Consider the following 19,967-nt stretch of genomic DNA (forward strand, 5'->3'; position numbering starts at 1 on the left):
CCCAGGTTTTGATGGCCTCTTCTCTATGCATTGAACAACCCAAGTCTAGCTTTCTCCTTTCCATCATTTTAAAATCGGGAGTCACTTGTCATCATCCATTGCTTTATGCAAAATTTTCATGTGACTTTATAACTGTAGGTAATCACTTTACAAGGCGATATCCGAAGGTGGTTTTATTTTCTTGACCTGCTTTGCTTGGGTGGTAATAGACCAAGGGAACACTAATGCATGATAATGGTTGGTACGAGACTTGAATTTAATAATATATATATTTGAAAATAGGTAGAAGATATAAAATCAATGAGTCTACGTAATAGCCATTTTGAAATCAAACTTAAGGGAAGGCTAAATTCCTCTCAAGTTTAAGATATGTTGGCCCTGACCAACTTTAGATACTATATATATGGTTCATGTGCCTTTGGTATATATGCATGGAAACAAAACACGTGGAGCAGACTGGTAATTTGTGACTTGAGATGAAGATTTAGGATGGTGAGAACTGAGAAATAGGAATACTAATGGAGTAAATTAAGCAATGTCACATCAGGCTTACCATTTCATTTTTGGAAAAAGATTCTTATATGTGGGACATTTGAGTGGTTTCATTCTAAGAGGAGCAAATCATGGTACTAAAAAATTTCAATGACATAAAAGATGTATGAAAGTATTAATCCTTACTACAATGGATAGATAAATCTTATGAGACTTTAGTAAAAAATTTGGATTTTATATCTCATTGAAAGTATTAATTTGGTCTTTTTCCTCATTAGAAACTATCAATAGATAATTAAAGATATTTTATTTTTGAACTGATTTAATATTATATCAATACAGTTACGTTATTATTAATTTACAGATATTTTATGTTTTACCTATAAATAGAGTTATCCAAATACTATTAATCTAATATGATTTTTTTTTTACCTTCATATTTACTTCTCCTTTAAACATCCCATATTTTGACTTCTGACTTAAGAATTTGAGTGCAAACGTAGGGTACACTTTTTATCTTTGCTCTTAACCGTTCTCTTTTTTTATTGTGATTTCAGTATCTTGACTCTCAACTTAAAACTAAAAGGCAGAGCATTGATATTTGATAATAATAGCACGGAGGACAGAAGGAGACCAGCGAAGGAAAACAGCGTTAAACAAGGCCCATTGACAATCTGGATATTAAAGGACCCAAGCCCAGTTGCAAACCGAAATCGACCATTTTCACATCCTAATGGCTAGTTTTGGGCTTTCACCTACATTCATTTTGTTTTGCATTTCTATTTCCCTTTCGATTTGGGAAGCGTGGGGACGCTTGAGCATGACCCCTCTGTTGCCAATTGCTTGCCATGGCATGACGGAGCGTTGGTTTTGCTTGGTTTCCAAAGAATAATGTATACTTAGCCTTTTACCTTTTGCATTAGAACAGTTCCTTAAATGACCCAAATCTCGTGGACCATCCAAGTCTTCCGTAACCTTTTGAAAACATGTATAACCGACAGAAACCTTTTAACAGGCAAATCTCTCCACACTGTTTACATCAAATCTCTCGTTCCTTCTTCAACTTACCTTTCCAACCACTTCATCCTCCTCTACTCCAAATGTAGCTGTTTAACCACTGCCCACAATGCCTTTTACCAAACCCAAGACCCCAACACTTTCTCTTTCAACGCCATCATCGCTGCCTATGCAAAGGAATCCCTCCCTTCCATTGCCCACCAACTGTTCGATCAGATTCCTCACCCAGACCTTGTTTCTTATAACACTCTCATTTGTGCTTATGCAGATTGTGGTCGGACTGAACCTGCATTGGGATTGTTTAAGAATATGAGAGAGTTGGGTTTTGAAATGGATGGCTTTACTTTATCCGGGGTGATTACGGCTTGTTTAAATGATTTGTTTTTGATTAGGCAGTTGCACTGCTTTGTGGTTTTTGGTGGGTTTGATTCGTTTGCTTCGGTTAACAATGCGTTGCTTTCGTGTTATAGCAAAGATGGTTTTTTAGAGGAGGCGAAGAGGGTGTTTTATGGGATGGGAGAGGGTAAAAATGAAGTGTCCTGGAATTCCATGATCGTGGCATATGGGCAGCATAAAGATGGAGCAAAAGCATTGGCTTTGTTTCAGGAAATGCTTAGGAGAGGATTGGTTGTTGATTTGTTTACTTTGGCTAGTGTTTTGACAGCATTTACGAGTGTAGAGGATTTGTTAGGAGGGCTTCAGTTTCACGCTATGCTGATTAAGACTGGCTTTCATCAGAATGCTCATGTTGGAAGTGGTTTGATTGATTTGTATTCAAAATGTGGAGGTGGAATGTCAGATTGTGGGAAAGTTTTTGAAGAGGTTTCTGGGCCGGATTTGGTTCTTTGGAACACTATGATTTCGGGGTATTCATTGAATGAAGAACTGTCTGAGGAGGCTCTCGAGTGTTTCCGAGAGATGCAACGTGTTGGTTATCGCCCTGATGATTGTAGCTTTGTAAATGTAATTAGTGCATGCTTCAATTTGTCATCACCGTCTCAGGGAAGACAGATTCATGCACTGATAATCAAATCTGAAATCCCTAACCAAATTCAAGTCAATAATACCCTGATTGCTATGTACTCAAAATGTGGAAATCTTCAGGATGCAAGACGGTTATTTGACAGGATGCCAGAGCGTAATACTGTCTCTTTGAATTCAATGATTGCCGGTTATGCACAACATGGGATTGGAATGGAGTCATTACTTCTTTTTGAGCAGATGCTGGAGCGAAATATTTCCCCTACAAGTATAACCTTCATCTCTGTTCTTTCGGCATGTTCTCATGCAGGAAAACTTGAGGAGGGTCAGAAGTATTTCAACATTATGAAAGAGAAATTTGCAATTGAACCAGAAGTGGAACACTATTCATGCATGATTGATCTTTTGGGTCGAGCAGGCAAGCTACATGAAGCTGAGAGGCTCATAGAGACTATGCCATTTAGCCCTGGCTCAATATGTTGGGCTGCACTGCTTGGTGCTTCTAAATTGCATGGGAACATAGAACTAGCATCAAAGGCAGCATACAAGCTTCTTCAGCTGCAACCTTCAAATGCTGTACCTTATGTCATGCTTGCAAATATGTATGCCAGTATCGGCAAATGGGAAGAGGCAGCTACGGTTCGAAAGCTTATGCAAGACAGAGGCGTAAGGAAGAAACCAGGCTGTAGTTGGATTGAGGTCAATAAAAGAATTCATGTATTTGTGGCTGAAGATATTTCACACCCGATGATCAAAGAAATTTACAAGTACTTGGAGGAGATGGGGAAGAAGATTAGGCTAGCTGGCTATGTTCCAGATCTGAGATGGACTTTGGTTAAGGATGACGAGATAGAGCCTGGGGAGAAGGAGATAAGATTAGGTCATCACAGCGAGAAGCTAGCAGTTGCATTTGGGCTGCTTTCAACAAAAGATGGGGAGCCTATACTTGTAATTAAAAACCTGAGAATATGTGGGGACTGCCATAATGCAATCAAATTTATCTCTGCTATTGCCGGGAGGGAAATCACTATAAGGGATACCCATAGGTTTCATTGCTTCAAGGATGGGCGATGCTCTTGCGGAGATTACTGGTAATGCTTTTAAAGTCGTGCCAGTGACCTCAAATAAAATATACTAACCTATAACTATAAATTAATTGTTTACCCGAATAGTCAGGCTGATAAATTTTGAACCTATTCAGTAATTTTTGCGTACCATGGAAATTATGAATGATGCTTTATAGGAGTCCAAATTATTTTATTGAAGGAATGGGTAGCAGATTATGGATTTTCGGTATCCTTGAAAAATGCATCTTCAGGTTCCTATTAATATGAAAACTTTTGCTTTACTGATGGATTTAATTACCAATCGATTCATGAGCCTTTCACTTTCAACAATTTGATTCAATTTGATTTCAGAAATGTTCTGAACTTAAGAACTTGACGCAAACTCAAAACTACATAAATTTTTCTTTCAACTGAATGACCCGTTTTAGTCCAAATTTCTTTCAATCTGAAGTCATCCAACTCTATTCATCCCGCCCAATTGCCACTTATAGAAGGCATTTGCCCGTTCACAAACACCTTAGCATCTGCCACTTAGGTCTTGGTGTGTGCTGCGTGCACCTTGACAACAATAAGACCAAAGCAAATATTCGATAAATCAAAATTTCACTACAAAATAAAAAAAAAAAAATGTGTGTGAAAACACATAACTGTAAATTCCGCATCAATTAAATCAATAAATATCACCTTTGTAACGTTAAGGGCACAACACTAGTGATACGAACATCTCTTTTACCAAATTTAGTTACCCGATGGGGCTATATTTCATATAAGAGCTGAAGATTTTTGTACTTCGCCTTCAATGCATGACAAACAGAACTAATGAAAATCTGGTCTTGATGAATTCTCTTGTTTCAGTGGTATGGACTGAGGTGGAACACTTGACAAGCAGGCTGGTATGACCTCTTTGATGCAGCTTGCTCAAACTTCTTAATGGCAGCTTCATTTTCTTCTAAACTAGTCTGGACAAAAAAGCGAATCCACCAAGATGAACTCCGCATTTTAGCCTTCACAAGTGAAACATATATGTCAACGATAAGGTCAACTCAGGACATTAATGTTTGTGCTAAGTGATAATTCAGAAACAAAGATTCACTGAACTAAAAATGCAGTGCCGCAATTTTAATCAAATGAAAGTTAAAAGATGTACTATGGCCTATTTCAATACCAAATCTCATTGTTATAATTAGTAGATAGAGACTAACCGGCCTCCCAAATTTGGATAATTCTGCAACTTTAGCCCTCTGATGACCAGGATAACCTAAAAAAACAAAATGAAAGCAGTTAAAATTCAAATAAACCAAAATAAGGGATCAAAATATCTAGAGAGGAGAAATGCTGTGATCTCACAGATTGACAAAGAAAACCAAGAGAGTCTGTACGACATCTATCTAAAAATAACTGACAGCTGCAACTATAGCCTTTAGGAAAGTGTTCTAAATGGTAATACTGCTCCAGACTGAAAATTAATTGCTAGTATAGTGTAGAATTGTCTTGCATCTACCTTATTATACAAATAATTCATATACATTTAGAGCTATCAGGAAAGGTGTCTGAATGGTGTGCTAACAGGCATGGCAGAAAAAGAAACCCGAGAAAAATAAAAGGATTTTAACATATTAACTTTATTTGGAAGGCCATGGAGGTTGCTGATGCATTGTTAGACAGACAGAGATGTAATTCTGTAATTACATTAGAAACAAATTTTCATCTATGAAAAAACTGTCTTCATAAGCAAATTTATCTGTATATAAGCACTTTCTCTACTTAAGTAACTCCTATTTTATAATTTATATGCAACTTAAAACAGTAAAGGATTACCAGCGAAAATAACGAGACCATCAGACGCCACCCTTGCCAACTCAGGAAGAGTCTTGTTGAGGTACTTTGGAGACAAGTAATCAAGGGCATCTGACACAATAACAAGAGAAAATGACTTTGGCCTATAGGGAAGAGGGAACTTGATATCTGCCACACGTACAATGCCTTTGCGCACAAGACTCTTGCAATTTGCTTCAGCATCCTCTATGTCATATGGTTCCACACCCCAGGCTTCAGTTTCCTCCTCTTTCAAAAGTTTAGAGACCACTGAACAGGTATCAGGGCCTACATGCAAAACTTTATGCATGCTGTCACCATATGCCTTCTTTAAAAATGGTATTGCCCTCTGAACGTCTAGAGTGCATGAATAGTCACCTACAAAATAACAAGAAATTAATTGATTTTTGGAATATACTTTCCAAAGCATGGCAATTGCATTATAACTACACACTTTAAGTGTTCCACTTATTACAGGACATGCAAAACCTATCTATCTAATGTAACCACCACTGATATACAATTTTATTCCTCAGGCCACAATTAAATGAAACAATGGAGGAACTAAGTTTTTGGGTCCTGCCTTATGTTTCAACTTTTCTTCCTCTAAGAAGCACTTAAGGAAAAGATCATCGCAACAGGAATTGGGTAAAGGGGGTGCCAAATAGTAATTTCAAAGGGGAAGTTGGGGGGCAAAGTAATATTTTGGTGAGCCTGGGCACTGTTACGTAAGAGAGGTGAAAACTTTTTTTTTTTTTTTTGGGGGGGGGGTTGCACCCCATGGCTTCGCCCCTGATTGTATGGTATAAGTATCAAAGGAACGTAAGCCAGACTACAATGAAATGCATAATCAAGGCCTCTAAGATCAAATCTGTTTCCAAAATATTGTCTCCATTGAATTTGGATCTTATACACAAGCTAAAACAACTTAATTTGTTCTCCAACCTGTTAAGGTTGCATTTGGGAACTTAAATTTGGGAGAGTGGATATGGATTTCAAATTTAGTATCAATTGTGTAATAAAACAAATGAAAACCCAAGTTTTATAATTATTTTCAAATGCATGGATTACTTACGGATGCATCGGGAAATAGAGAATCTAAAATTTATCTTCTTTATACCCTCATAGAAACATTGGTGTATTAAATCTTAACTAACTTTTACATAATGTGTGCATTCATCCTCACAATTTATACGATAAACCAAACCCAAATCCACTATCCCAAACATAGCATTACTGAATCTGCTAAGCATTTAAGTAGTTCTAAAGAGACATTACAATAACATACTCAGAATTCGAAAGAATCAAATAAAAAACAGTAACTTCATAAACAAAATAAAATAAGATTTACCTTCAATCCGACTAACTGCTTCACCTCGTAGTTTACCTGTATTCCCCCAAAAACAACAGTGGCAATTAATTGAACTAATAAGATACAGAATATTGAACAACAAAGCAACCAAACCTAAATAAGAAAATCCGAACAAAATTAAAATTACCTGAGCCACTATAGGCATAGCCAATAAGAAGGAAAGCTCCCTGAAAGTTATTTCCAGAACAAGAATTTACTACCTCACTTAATTTCCTTATATAGAAGTAACAAAAAAATTGAAAAAAAAAAGAAAGATAGATGTACCACAACGACAAGACCGATAGATAAAATGGGAGAAGATCGGGATTTGGAATGCAAGGCACCAGCAAACGGAAAGTTTCCGCTGTCGACATATCGGCGCGTGGAAGTTACTTGCCTCCTTGACATGGTTGGTTGCTACTCCGTTTTAAAACTTTGTTGTTATTATTTGAACTGTACCAGACAAACAACAGATTAACAAAAATTTTAGCTTCTTCATGGAGAGAATAAACATTAAAATTCATTGCCAAATAATCAAAATGAGAAATGAAAAACAGATCCAAAGCATGAAGAAGCTATGAATATAAGACGAAATGGAGGTAATGATGAAAGAAAAAGAGATCTAAAGGAAGGAGAAGAGAGAGAAGGGAAAGTTCACCTTAGATGAAGAAATGGGAAATGGGCGTTTGGATTTTGGATCATAGATCTATGAACGTCGCCATCGAGTGGTTTTTGGCCTTTGTTTTCGCTTTTTTTTTTTTTTTTTTCCTTCTAAACCCCTCAATTCGGTTGGGATTTAAAACTTTGGTGTTTTTTTTTTTTTTTAAATACTACAGTAGAGGTGTCCACAGCAATTTTTTTTTTTGAATTAAAAAATAAATTTAAACTCGTCGATTAAATTTTATTTATATAATAAAAAATTAAATAATTTTTTAAAAAATAAAAATTTTCATATATATATATATATGTATACTTATATAATTATAATATTTTAATTATATATAATATATTTGGATCTGAATCAACTTAGACTTTAATTTCTTTATTCAAAATTCAATCTAAAATTTAAATAAACTTAAATCTGTTTAATAAATTTTAATTTTTTATTTAAATCCTTTTAAATTTAAAAAAGTCTTTAAATTTAAATGAATATTAATTATATATAATATATTTAAATCAGATCTAAATCAATTCAATTTTTAATTCTTTTATTCAAAATCCAATCTGAAATTTAAATGAACTTAAAAATTATATTTAAATCCGTTTAATAAACTTTAATTGTTTATCTAAAGCCTCTTAAAACATAAACAAATTTTTAAATTTAGATGAATAAACCAATCTTTAAATAAGTTTAATTACTAATATATTTGAAAGCAAAACACCATTGCATATCACGGGCCTCATTGAACTTCGGAGGCCCAATAAGTTGCTTCTTAAACCTTGTATTTCAGAAAGTCTAGCCCCATTTAGACTTGAAAGCCCCTTAATACTATTGGGCTCGGATTATGGTTTGAGCCCATTACTTCATATAATTATTTAAATATAATGCTCCACCATTTTTTTTTGTTTTACATACGTAAAATTTAAAATCTAACATTTTATATCCTGTTATTGTTGATTAATATTATTAAATTATTAATTAAATTTATAATTTTTTTTATATTTAAAATTGTCAAATTTTGAATTCTAATTACTACAATTAAAATTTTTAATACTATACCATCATAGATATTTGGAGAGATGAAAATTTCTCTTGAAGCAATATGAAATGCGATGGCACAGAAAATTCACTTCCAACAAGTTGTGTCTTAGAATACTGTCATCAAATCCATAAGTCATGTTTTTCACTGGTGAAAACGAGATGCCAGAACAAATGTTGGCCAATTTTAATCAAATTGCGGGTCATATTCCCAGCCACCCTTACCTTTTTTTATTGCATTTCCTAGCTGGCATGACAGGCTACAATCCGAGTGGATCCTTTGATGTCTTGCACCAGAAAGAGCTTATAATTTACGCAAGACAAGATATGAATCTAGAAACTAAATTAAATGTTGTGAAAATCCCATTCTTTGCATTTTATATAAGTCAAGAACCCAACATCAAATCTTAGTATTATCAAATTCAAGACCCTTCCCTTGAAACTAAACAAGCTTCTCAAAGGGTTTCTATTAATTTTCTTTTCCTTTTTTTTTTCTGGTTAATAAGAAAACAAGTTCTAATGAGTCATGGTATGGATTTTCTAGTTAACCTAGACTTAATATAGCGGCACTACCCTTTTAGCAAATAATCAAAGCTCCTTTATTGTGGCGTTATGCAAAGGAATAAAAGAAAAGAAGAAAAAAAACAGTGGGATGAAAAAAAAAAAAAAAAACCCTTTAAGCATCTCCATAGGCTAAGTAGCCTTTGCAAGTTATACTTATTCCTAAAGAATGATCTTTGCATTTACAACTTTTTCATGTATGAATAAATACCTTGAAGTAGTAAGGAAGTGAGGATAAGGGTTGAATTTTTATTTTCTCCTAACAAAAAATAAAATAAAATAAACCTTAAAGGCTTGCAACGACCCTAGATTTATAGAACAAGAAAGGAGGGGGGGGGGGGGGGAGAGGAGAGAAAAAATTGTGCGTATCAGGGTTATATTTTACATGTGATCAATCATATGTGACAGAATAGTTGGCAGAACTTGGCAGGGTGTAACAGAACTTGAAAGAGTTTGGTGTTCCAGTGGCCAAACAGACAAAACACCTGTTTCACATTGTTGTATTGATCACACTTCGATCTCTCCTTCCTCTCGAAGGAAGCAAAAAGAAGAAAAAAGTTGAAGTGCCATACATTGACACTTGACATGGTATACAGAAGAAAGTAGAATCTTAATTTTATTCTGTCATTATCTGTCGAATAAGTTCATTAATGTAAACTTTGTTGGCTATGTACATTGTATGCTAATGTTGTTAGCTCATAAGAAATTCTTATCAGATAACAAATAGGTAAACACAGAGAGCAAAGAAAGGCAGCAAATGGCAGCGGAGTATCATTGCTGCGAAACAGGGTTCTTTATACGGATCGTTATAGTTGCGGGTCTCGTGTTGTTTGCTGGGTTGATGTCTGGACTTACGATGGGGCTCATGTCTTTGAGCCTTGTTGATCTTGAAGTTCTTGCTAAGTCTGGAACTCCAAGCGATAGTAAACATGCCAGTAAAGATCTTCTATACCCTCTTTTTTGTTTTGTAAATAAATTGCTTCTTCTTCTTTAAATGAGTTCCATTTGTCGTGATTTTTATTGGTTTATGACAGCAAAGATACTTCCAGTCGTTAGAAGACAACATTTACTTCTGTGCACTCTATTAATCTGCAATGCTGCAGCGATGGAGGTAAGAAGTTAAGAACACTTGGAGGAGTTTCATGTTCTATCTAGTTTTGTCACTCACAGTGGGAATTTTATTGGTTTTACAGGCCCTTCCAGTCTTTCTGGACGGCTTGATATCAGCTTGGGGTGCTATTCTTATTTCAGTGACCCTGGTACTTATGTTTGGTGAGGTTAGTTTCACTTTCAGGTTCTCAGTCTCATGTTTAGGCATGTCTGAGCTTTTCTTCAGTTAAAAAATGTTCTCTTTTCAGTTTTGTACAATTACCTATCGCTTTATTCTCTTTAAAATTCAGATTGTTCCCCAAGCAGTTTGTACCCGATATGGTTTGGCAATTGGTGCAAAAGTTGCTCCGTTTGTTCAAATTCTTGTTTGGATTTGTTTTCCAGTTGCATATCCAATAAGCAAGGTGAAAATTCGTTTGAATAGCCTTCTCACCTTAAGTTCTGCTCTCGACAAGCTATGTCTGACTGCTGCTTCTGTTTTTATTAGCTGCTAGACCTTCTCCTGGGGCAAGGGCATGAGGCTCTTTTCCGCCGTGCTGAGTTGAAAACGCTTGTTGATTTGCATGGTAATGAGGTATGATGAATTCCTTAATTATAAACCGCATCAATTAATAGTAGCAAAGCTACACATTCTGACATTTTTGTAGGCTGGCAAAGGTGGAGAATTGACACGTGATGAGACAACGATCATAGCAGGAGCACTTGAACTAAGTGAGAAAACAGCAATGGACGCAATGACTCCTATATCAGAAACTTTTGCAATCAATATCAATGCTAAATTGAACAGGTAAGAAGAGTATTGATAAAGAAAATCAAGTTGCATTTACTTGATACATTAACTACTATTTGACCTGCAGGGATTTGATGAGGTTAATTCTGGAGAAAGGGCATAGCAGGGTACCTGTTTACCATGAGCGTTTAGAGAACATAATTGGACTTATTTTGGTAATTTTCATTGATTTATTCAGCATTTTATTATTTCGATGTTTTCACTTATTCAGTGGGCTTGAAAAATGATCAAGCCTCTTGCTGTCATCTTTTCTGCTCATCAGTCCAATTAAAATGATTTCCAGTGTGAAATTGTCAAAAGTCACTAATGATGTAGTTTTAATACTAGGTGAAGAACTTATTAAACATCCATCCAGCAGATGAGGTGCCAGTAAAAAACATCACCATCCGCAGGATTCCAAGGTAATTTACTTATTCTGAGTTACGCATATACAAGGAGTAAGATATGTTTAATAGGATAATGTTTGTGGAAGTATGAGTGATAGAAACCTAACTACTGAAGGAATGTTTTTCCATAACCAGAACCTAAAATTGTGATGTCCAAATGTTCCTGAGTTACCTGCTAAAAGTCCATTATATGCACTAACCTGAATTATGAAGAAATTATCATCCAACTGGTCTGCATGCACCAGTCTTGGACATCTATGGCTTTCATTGATTAAATATCCAAAATATAATGGAAGTAATAAGACTGGTATCTGCTAAACCAAGCACAAGGTGAAGGTCACGTTAAGATTTCCTTTAATATTTTGTGTTGTGTGTGCTAGGGTTCCTGAGACAATGCCTTTATATGACATACTAAATGAGTTTCAGAAAGGTCACAGCCATATGGCTGTTGTTGTAAAGCAGAACAATAAAACGGAGCAGTCAGCCAATGAACACCCGGACAGAGATGTGAAGGTGGACATCGATGGTGAAAAGCACCAACCAGGGACGTGTTTACCAAGCAAAAGAACACTCAAGAAGTGGAAGAGTTTAGATGGAAATTCGCAGAAAGCATCCTTCCAAAGCAAGAAATGGACAAGGGACTTCCACTCAGTAATACTGCAAATCAATGATGATTCACTCCTTGTGACCACTGGGGAGGGGGAAGCTACTGGCATAATAACGCTGGAAGATGTCATTGAAGAGCTTTTGCAAGTAAGTTGAATAAACTTGTTTCTAGTGAACTTTCCTCCATCGAATCTCAAAGGAGAAAAAAAATAATATTGATGACCCACTATTTTGCCCATGCAGGAGGAGATCTTCGATGAGACAGATCATCGTCATGAAAGTTAATGATATCTTCATACACGAATCAAACAACAGTAAAGCACAAACCTACATAAAGGAAGAAGGATTTCATTATGCATAACATGATGGGCAGATTTGAATATTGAAAGGAAGAATTTTGAATTCTATTATTCATTGTTTGCAAATTATGATGACTACTAAAGTTTGGCATGTAAAATTAGTGAATTTAAGAACAATATATGTACTTGAAAATAGCAGAATACCAGTTTTTTTCCATCTTGAATGATGACGCTGATGAAAGAGGGTTTGCAAAGCCTCAGCCACCTTGTTGGGCTGTTTCAGGAACATATACATATTCACGTTGGACCTCAGCAAACTGGTCAAAGAGTTGCATCATCAACATGGGGAGTAACAAGTTCCTGGATGGAAAAAGTTACTGATCAGAAAGGTATTATTTTTCTACAGAGATTGTTCATAAAACACCACAATAATCTTCATATAAGAAAGATATCTGAAGGCAGGACCAAAATATGACAAGGAAAACACACAAGTCAAACAATTTATGCAGGTGCAGTGTGTTCTTCATGTATTGCTTAAATGAGGCAACTACTTGGGAGGGTAATACAAATTAAGAATAGCAAAGGTTAACTACCATAACTGAAACTTGCTTTAACCAACAACAGCTGATCAAGCTCAACTCTCACATAGCAAATCTCATTCGCTCAACTCACTACCAAGGTGCCCTCAATCAATTCGACGAAATTCACTGTCTCTACTGCAACATTAAACCCGACCACTACACTCTCTCCACCACTCTCAAAGCCCGTGGCAATCTCCCTAGCCTCAAGTTTGGCACTAAACTCCACACCTAGGCCATCAAATCCGGCTTCAAAGCCTATTCTCATCTCTGCAACACGCTACTTTTTCTCTATTCAAAGACCCATAATTTAGTTTCCGTTAAAAAGGTTTTTAATGAAATTAGAGACCCAGATGTTTATTCTTGGACTACGTTGTTATTTTCATGTATCAAGCTGGGGGAAATTTCTTATGCTTGCAAGGTGTTCGATATGATGCCTAAGAAAGAAGTGGCCGTTGGAATGCGATGATTATTGGGTGCGTGGATAATGGTTATGAGGACTTTGGATTTGGTTTGTTTAAGGAAATGCATTATTTGGGCTTTAAGCATGATAATTATAGCTTTGCTAGCGTGTTATAGTGAAAAGTTGGGTTCTGTGGTTAATGCAATAATTACTACGTATTTTAATTGTGAAGATGTTGTAAATGCGTGCCAGGTTTTTGAAGAAGTAGAGGGTTTTGTGCGAGATCGGATTACTTTAAATGTGATGACAGATGGTTTAATGAATGTAGGAAGAGTTGAAAAGGCGTTAGTAATGTTTAGGGAGATGTTAGAGACTTGTTTGGGCCCACCTGAACTGACTTTTGTGAGTAGAGTTTGTGTTCATGTTGAAGAGTTGGAGATCAAGTATATGCACAAGCTGTTAAGATGGGGTTTGAACGGTGTACCTCTGTGGGTAATGCAGCGATAACTATGTACTCTAGTTGTCGGGATTTAAATTGTGCTCAAAATGTTTTTTAGAGATTGGAGGAGAAGGATCTTGTGTCATGGAATACTATGGTATCAAGTTACGCTCAAAGAAGCTCTGGTAGATCAGTGTTTTTTATCTACATAAAAAGGCAAAAGTCCGGGATTGAACCGGATGAGTTCACTTTTGGTAGTTTATTGTCATGTTCAGAATTCATAGAAATGGTTGAGATGATTCATGCCCTTGTGTTTAAAAATGGACTTATTTCTAGAATCCAGGTTTCCAACGCATTGGTTTCTTCATACTCTAAGCATGGGAAGATGAATCTAGCCTACCAACTATTTCAAATGTCCCTCAAGAACTTGATCTCCTGGAATACTATTATATCAGGATTCTTTCTAAATCGGTTCCAGCTCAGGGATTAGAGCAATTATCCAAGCTGTTGATGTCAGGCCTCAGGCCAAATGCATATACACTCTGAGTTGCTATGAGTGTTTGTGTCAGCATCTCATCCTTGAGTCATGGGAAACAACTTTATGGTTACATCCTCAGGCATGATCTTTCTTTATAAACATCTTTAGTTAATGCACTAATTACAATGTATGCAAAATGTGGTATTTTAAATTGGTCTTTGAGAGTGTTTAATGAGATGATTGAAAAGGACAATCTCTTGGAATGCCCTCATTTCTGCTTTTGCACAGCATAGAGAACGTGAAGAAGCTGTCTATTGTTTTGAGGCAATGAAAGATTGTTAGTGTGTTAGTGGTTGAAGCAACTAGGTATGACATTTCTATTGGCACTTTTGTAATAGGTTCTGCCATCTAATTAGTTTAGGTAACATGATGGATCTATGCATGGTGATCCATACTGTTAGGCAAACAACTATTGTAGTAGTTAAACAAACTTTTGTATGTTAAAGCCTATATATTAATGAAATGAAGCTCATGATCTGCAGAGCCAATTTACTTCAAGTGACAGATTAGTTTCTTCTGTTTTTTTTTCTTTCTCTACTCTAAATCCTTCAATTGGTATCAGAGCCTTCTTTAAGGTCTTAGAGGACCTGTGAGTTCCAAAAAATTGAGTTAAAAGTCATCAAACACTTACCAGCCAGCTTTTGTCAACCTTAAATAGCCTCAAGCAATTGCTCCATACCTCCACCTCTTATTTTTTCTGGTGAGAACTACCAGATATAGGCTGTCAAAATGAAGACTTATTTGAGTGCTTTTGATTTGTGGGAAGTGGTGAAAAATGAGAAGAAACCACCACAACTTCTTGTAAATCCAACAGTAACTCAAATGAAAAATTATAGTGAAGAAAAAGCAAAGAGGTACAAGGCTAAAAGCTATATAGAGTCTTTAGTTTTTGATGACATATTCATTAGAATCATGACTTGTGAAACTACAAAACAAGCTTGGGATGTGCTTATGGAAGAGTTTCAAGGCAGTGACAAGACAAGACAAATGCAAATGTTGAATTTTAGAAGAGAGTTTGAAGTCTTAAAGATGAAGGAGTTTGAAAATTTAAAGCAGTACAGTGACAGACTCATGAAGATAGTAAACAAGATTAGATTACTTGGTGAGGAGCTGTCAGACAAAAGAATTGTAGAGAAGGTTCTTGTCAGCTTACCAGAGAGGTTTGAGTAAAAAATCTCATCCCTTGAAGACTCCAAAGACCTGACCAAGATAACTCCAGCAGAATTGTTCAATGCTTTACAAGCTCAAGAGCAAAGAAGGGCTATCAGACAAGAAGATTCAATAGAAGGTGCTTTTACAGCCAAGAAAAAAGGCAAGATGCAAACAAAAAGTAAAGGTAGAAAATAAGGAGATCAAAGAAACAAAGGTTCTAAAAACAATGAAAAGAAAGGAAAGTTCCCGCCTTGCTCTCACTGCAAAAAGACCACTCACTTGAAGAAATATTGTTGGTACAAACCTGATATACAATGTAGGTACTGTAAGTAGCTTGGTCACATAGAGAAGGTATGTAAAAATAAAAAATAGCAGCAGCCAGATCAACAAGCCAGAGTTGCTGACAATCAACAATAGCTAAAAGAGCAAGTTTTTGTTGCAACTTGCTATGGAACCAGAACCTCCTCAAGTGCATGGCTTATTAACAGTGGCTGCACACATCATATGGCATCTGATATCAACATGTTCAAAGAACTAGACAAGACCTGCACCTCTAAAGTCAGAATAGGTAATGGTGATTTCATAGAAGTCAAAGAAAAATGAGTAGTGACAGTTGAGACACCAACAGGTACTAAACTCATTTCAGATGTGTTATTTGTGCCTAAAATAGATCAAAATATGTTAAGTGTAGGACAGTTGCTAGAAAATAACTACTCTTTAGTTTTCAAAGACAAGGCATGCATAATTCATAATCCCACTGGCCATGAACTCTTTACTGTTAATATGAAAGGAAAATGTTTTTCCTTGAATTGGCATGAAGCAAACTCATCTGCATATGCTACTTCACATGATAAATCTTCTTTATGGCATAAAAAGATGAGACATTTAAACTACAATGCATTGAATTTCATGCATAAAAATGATCTTGTATTAAACATGCCTACTGTTGAAGTCAGTGCTGGAATATGTGAAATCTATCAGCTAGGAAAATAAAGTAAGTTGCCATTTGCAATTAACAAATCATGGAGGGCAACTAAAAAACTACAACTTGTTCATACTAATGTTTGTGGTCCTATGAGAACCTTGTCCTTGAATGGCAGTAGATATTTCATTGCTTTTATAGATGATTTTACTAGAATGTGTTGGATTTATTTCATGAAACAAAAGTCTGAAGTTGCAAATGTATTTTGAAAGTTCAAAGCTTGGATTGAGAATCAAAGTGGCTGCAAAATCAAGATCATAAGGTCAGATAATGGTACTGAATACACATCTGACAGATTTAATGAGTTTTGTGAAATTACAGGAATTGAACACCAACTGACAGCAACTTACACTCCACAACAAAATGAAGTCAGTGAAAGGAAGAATAGAACAATCATGGAGATGGCAAGATGCATGCTGTTTGAGAAGAATCTTTCAAAAAAATTTTGGGCAGAGGCAGTCAATACCTCTGTCTACTTGTTCAACAGGCTACCCACAAAAGCTTTGAAGGGAAACACTCATTTCGAAGCCTGGTATGGAAGCAAACCATCAGTGCACCATCTCAGAGTTTTTGGTAGCATCCGTTATGTGTTTGTTCCTGATATCAAAAGGGACAAGCTTGATCAAAAAGTAAAAATATGTATTTTTCTGGGCTATAGCAACATCACCAAAGGCTATAGGACTTACAATCCACTTACAGACAAGATGATTGTAAGTAGAAATGTGAGATTTAATGAGCAAGCTGCCTGGAATTGAGAAAAGTTAAAGGGAGAATCAGTTAAGCAAACTGCTGCAGACATGATAAGCTTTCAAGATCAAGAAGATTATATGTTTGAAAATGAAATCATTGATCATGAACCAGTGAAAGGAATCAGACCACTCACAGATATTTATCAAAGATAAAATGTTGCCATTCTTGAACCTGCAAGCTTTGAAGAAGTTGTCAAATTTTCAAACTTAAGGAATGCCATGAAGGAGGAGATTCAAATGATTGAAAAAAATCAAACATGGATGCTGGTTGACAGACAACAAAAACATCATTGGTGTTAAATGGATTTTCAGAACAAAGTTGAATGCTGATGGTTCCATCAACAAACTTAAAGCTAGATTGGTAGCTAAAGGCTATTCCCAGTAGCTTGGTGTTGATTTTTCAGAGACATTTGCTCCAGTTGCAAGGTTGGACACCATAAGGCTGCTATTAGCCTTAGCAACTCAGTAAAGTTGGAAAATTATACCAACTTGATGTCAAATCTGCCTTCTTGAATGGTTATCTTGAGGAGGAGATTTACATTGAACAACCTGATGGTTTTGTTGCCAAGAGACATGAAGGCAAAGTCTATCTACTCAAGAAGGCTTTGTATGGATTAAAACAAGCTCCAAGAGTGTGGAATTCCAAAATTGATGATCATTTACTGAAGTTAGGATTCAAAAAAAGCCTCAGTGAAGTAACATTGTACATTAAAGTTTTTAACAATAATGATCTGTTGATTGTTTCTTTGTATGTTGATGATCTTTTGGTGACAGGTAGCAAATCTACTCTTGTGAAAAATTTTAAGCTCCAAATGCAGGAAATTTTTAAGATGACAGATATGGGAGAAATGTCTTACTTTCTTGGAATGAAGATTCATCAAGACCAGTAAGGAATCTTCATTTGTCAAAGAAAATATGCAAATGAAATCTTGAATAAGTTTGGGATGGAAAATTGCAAACCAGCCAACACTCCTTTGGCTCAAAATGAGAAACTTATTAAGGAAGATGGAGCTAACAAAATTGATGGTTCTATTTATAGAAGCTTGGTTGGTTGTTTATTGTATTTGACAGCAACAAGGCCAGACATCATGTATGCTGCAAATTTACTCTCTAGGTTCATACAAAATCCTAGTGAGTTACATTTTAAGGCTGCAAAAAGAGTGTTGAGATATGTCAAAGGAACTAGTGAACTTGGAATTTGGTTCAAGAAGAATGAAAGTTCAAGATTGGTTGGATTCATAGACAGTGACTGGGTTGGCTCTCATGAAGACATGAAAAGCACTTCAGGCTATGTGTTTTTCATTGGATTAAATGTGTTTAGCTGGAATTCAAAGAAACAAGGAACTGTGGCTCAATCAACAGCAGAAGCAGAGTATATAGCTGCTGCAGCTGCTGTTAATCAAGCAATTTGGCTAAAAAAAATTCTGATAGATTTGAGTCAAAAGCAAGATGATACAACAGAAATTTTTTGTGATAATCAGTCAGCAGTTGCAATGGTTAAGAACCCTGTGTTTCATGGAAGAACTAAGCATATTAAGATCAAGTATCACTTTATTAGAGAAGTTGAAGCTGAGAATGAAGTGAAACTGGTGCATTGCAAGTCAGAAGATCAAATTGCAGATATTCTGACCAAAGCCTTACCAAAGGCAAGGTTTGAAACATTGAGGAAAAGTCTTGGTGTTTCCAGCAGAAATGCCAAGGAGGAGTGTTAGTGTGTTAGTGGTCGAAGCAACTAGGTATGGCATTTCTACTGGCACTTTTGTAATAGGTTCTGCCATCTGATCAGTTTAGGTAACATGATGGATCTGTGCATGGTGATCCATACTGTTAGGCAAACAACTCTTGTAGTAGTTAAACAAACTTTTGTATGTTAAAGCCTATATATTAATGAAATGAAGCTCATGATCTGCAGAGCCAATTTATTTCAAGTGACAGATTAGTTTCTTCTATTTTTTTGTTCTTCCTCTGCTCTAAATCCTTCAAAGATGCAGGTAGAGTCAAACTTGATCGGGCAACATTCACTGCTCTTTTTTCTGCTTGCAGCCATGCTGGTTTAGTTGATGTTGCCATTTGGATATTCAATTCCATGGTAAATGAGTAAGGTTTGGCGCCTGGAGAAGACCACATTTCTTGCATGGTTGACCTTCTTGGTCGGGCAGGGTATCTCGATGAAGCTGAAAGAGTAATAGACAGTCGGCATATTGAAGCCCATTCTAATATCTTGTGGACCTTGTTCAGTGCTTGTGCAGCTCATAGTAATCTAAGGCTTGCAATAATTATTGCTAGGCTTCTCCTAGAAACATAGCCAAATAATCCTTCACTTTATGTGCTTTTTTCAAGTACTTATGTTGCTGCTGGTCAATGGGAAGAAGCAGCTAAAGTTAGGGAATCCATGAAAAATGTTGGGGTGATGAAGCAACCTGGCTCAAGTTGGATCAGTGTATAGATTCCTCCTGGGTATGAATCACAACATAGGGTGGATAGGGAAAAGAAGCGTTACGGTTGGTTAGGAAGTGTAAACTAAAAATGTACATCTCATTACTAACTCATCTGTTGTACTAGTTTTGGACAAGCTGGTCATGATGAATGGATCTGGGGGCCAGAATCACGGAGATCATTTTCAAATTGACAAAGGATTCGAAGGCAAGATTTGAAGATGCCATGCTGAAGATTAGTTATTTGGCCACTATCATTGAAAGGCCATAAATGACAATTACGATTTGCTATTGGATTTGAGAAGTTTCCAAAAACCCACAATATAGAGTTGGCCGTGAAAAATGCAAATTCACTAGATTCGTTGATTTCCCTTCAATTAAAGCGCTAGATCAAACTCATGGCTATCATACTCATTGGTAAAGTCAGTTAAACATGTAAGTCATTTTCATTTCAATCCAGTAAGTTTAAATAGTCAAGTTTTGTTGTTAGTTTTGCTGGAAAATAATCTAGACAACC

The 19,967-nt window shown here is 36.0% G+C and overlaps 3 protein-coding genes and 1 pseudogene across 4 annotated transcripts; 3 read left to right on the forward strand and 1 right to left on the reverse strand.

Moving 5' to 3' along the window:
• The first annotated feature begins 1,251 nt into the window (after positions 1-1,251).
• Positions 1,252-3,838, forward strand: LOC111317034 (Pentatricopeptide repeat (PPR) superfamily protein). Its single transcript, XM_022919341.2, has one exon. It carries the CDS (start codon positions 1,429-1,431, stop codon positions 3,583-3,585), a length of 2,157 nt encoding a protein of 718 aa, XP_022775076.1. The 5' UTR covers positions 1,252-1,428; the 3' UTR covers positions 3,586-3,838.
• A 288-nt stretch (positions 3,839-4,126) lies between these two features.
• Positions 4,127-7,521, reverse strand: LOC111317035 (putative pectin methylesterase CGR2). The gene is made up of 7 exons (XM_022919342.2): positions 7,382-7,521; positions 7,009-7,176; positions 6,872-6,911; positions 6,724-6,759; positions 5,376-5,750; positions 4,760-4,815; positions 4,127-4,561 (listed from the first exon to the last, which is right to left on the reverse strand). The coding sequence occupies exons 2-7, from the start codon at positions 7,129-7,131 to the stop codon at positions 4,409-4,411; spliced, it is 783 nt and encodes a 260-aa protein (XP_022775077.1). The 5' UTR covers positions 7,132-7,176; positions 7,382-7,521; the 3' UTR covers positions 4,127-4,408.
• A 1,698-nt stretch (positions 7,522-9,219) lies between these two features.
• LOC111317036 (DUF21 domain-containing protein At2g14520-like) lies at positions 9,220-12,391 on the forward strand. Of its 2 annotated transcripts, none has more exons than XM_022919343.2 (11): positions 9,220-9,571; positions 9,700-9,918; positions 10,018-10,094; positions 10,177-10,260; positions 10,384-10,497; positions 10,581-10,667; positions 10,741-10,880; positions 10,951-11,038; positions 11,211-11,284; positions 11,650-12,022; positions 12,119-12,391. In XM_022919343.2, the coding sequence occupies exons 2-11, from the start codon at positions 9,741-9,743 to the stop codon at positions 12,158-12,160; spliced, it is 1,257 nt and encodes a 418-aa protein (XP_022775078.1). In that variant the 5' UTR covers positions 9,220-9,571; positions 9,700-9,740; the 3' UTR covers positions 12,161-12,391. The 2 variants fall into 2 exon arrangements, 1 of the variants encoding a protein (XP_022775078.1); XR_016333036.1 differs by having other exon boundaries at positions 9,329-9,571; positions 11,696-12,022.
• A 9-nt stretch (positions 12,392-12,400) lies between these two features.
• Positions 12,401-19,530, forward strand: LOC111316429 (pentatricopeptide repeat-containing protein At3g49740 pseudogene; annotated as a pseudogene).
• The last annotated feature ends 437 nt before the right edge of the window (positions 19,531-19,967 follow it).

Source organism: Durio zibethinus, chromosome 24 (assembly GCF_047325235.1).
Source record: "Durio zibethinus cultivar Kanyao isolate XHJ-2024 chromosome 24, ASM4732523v1, whole genome shotgun sequence".
In the NCBI taxonomy this organism is placed as follows: domain Eukaryota; kingdom Viridiplantae; phylum Streptophyta; class Magnoliopsida; order Malvales; family Malvaceae; genus Durio; species Durio zibethinus.

Coding starts and splice junctions, on each gene's coding strand:
- LOC111317034 (XM_022919341.2), top strand. CDS start 1,429: ATGACCCAAATCTCGTGGACCATCCAAGTCTTCCGTAACCTTTTGAAA.
- LOC111317035 (XM_022919342.2), bottom strand. CDS start 7,131: ATGTCAAGGAGGCAAGTAACTTCCACGCGCCGATATGTCGACAGCGGA. Junction 6,912..7,008: donor CTATCGGTCTTGTCGTTGTG/GTACATCTATCT, acceptor AATAACTTTCAG/GGAGCTTTCCTTCTTATTGG. Junction 4,816..5,375: donor TGGTCTCGTTATTTTCGCTG/GTAATCCTTTAC, acceptor TTGTTTTTTTAG/GTTATCCTGGTCATCAGAGG.
- LOC111317036 (XM_022919343.2), top strand. CDS start 9,741: ATGGCAGCGGAGTATCATTGCTGCGAAACAGGGTTCTTTATACGGATC. Junction 10,095..10,176: donor GCAATGCTGCAGCGATGGAG/GTAAGAAGTTAA, acceptor TTGGTTTTACAG/GCCCTTCCAGTCTTTCTGGA. Junction 10,881..10,950: donor ATCAATGCTAAATTGAACAG/GTAAGAAGAGTA, acceptor TTTGACCTGCAG/GGATTTGATGAGGTTAATTC.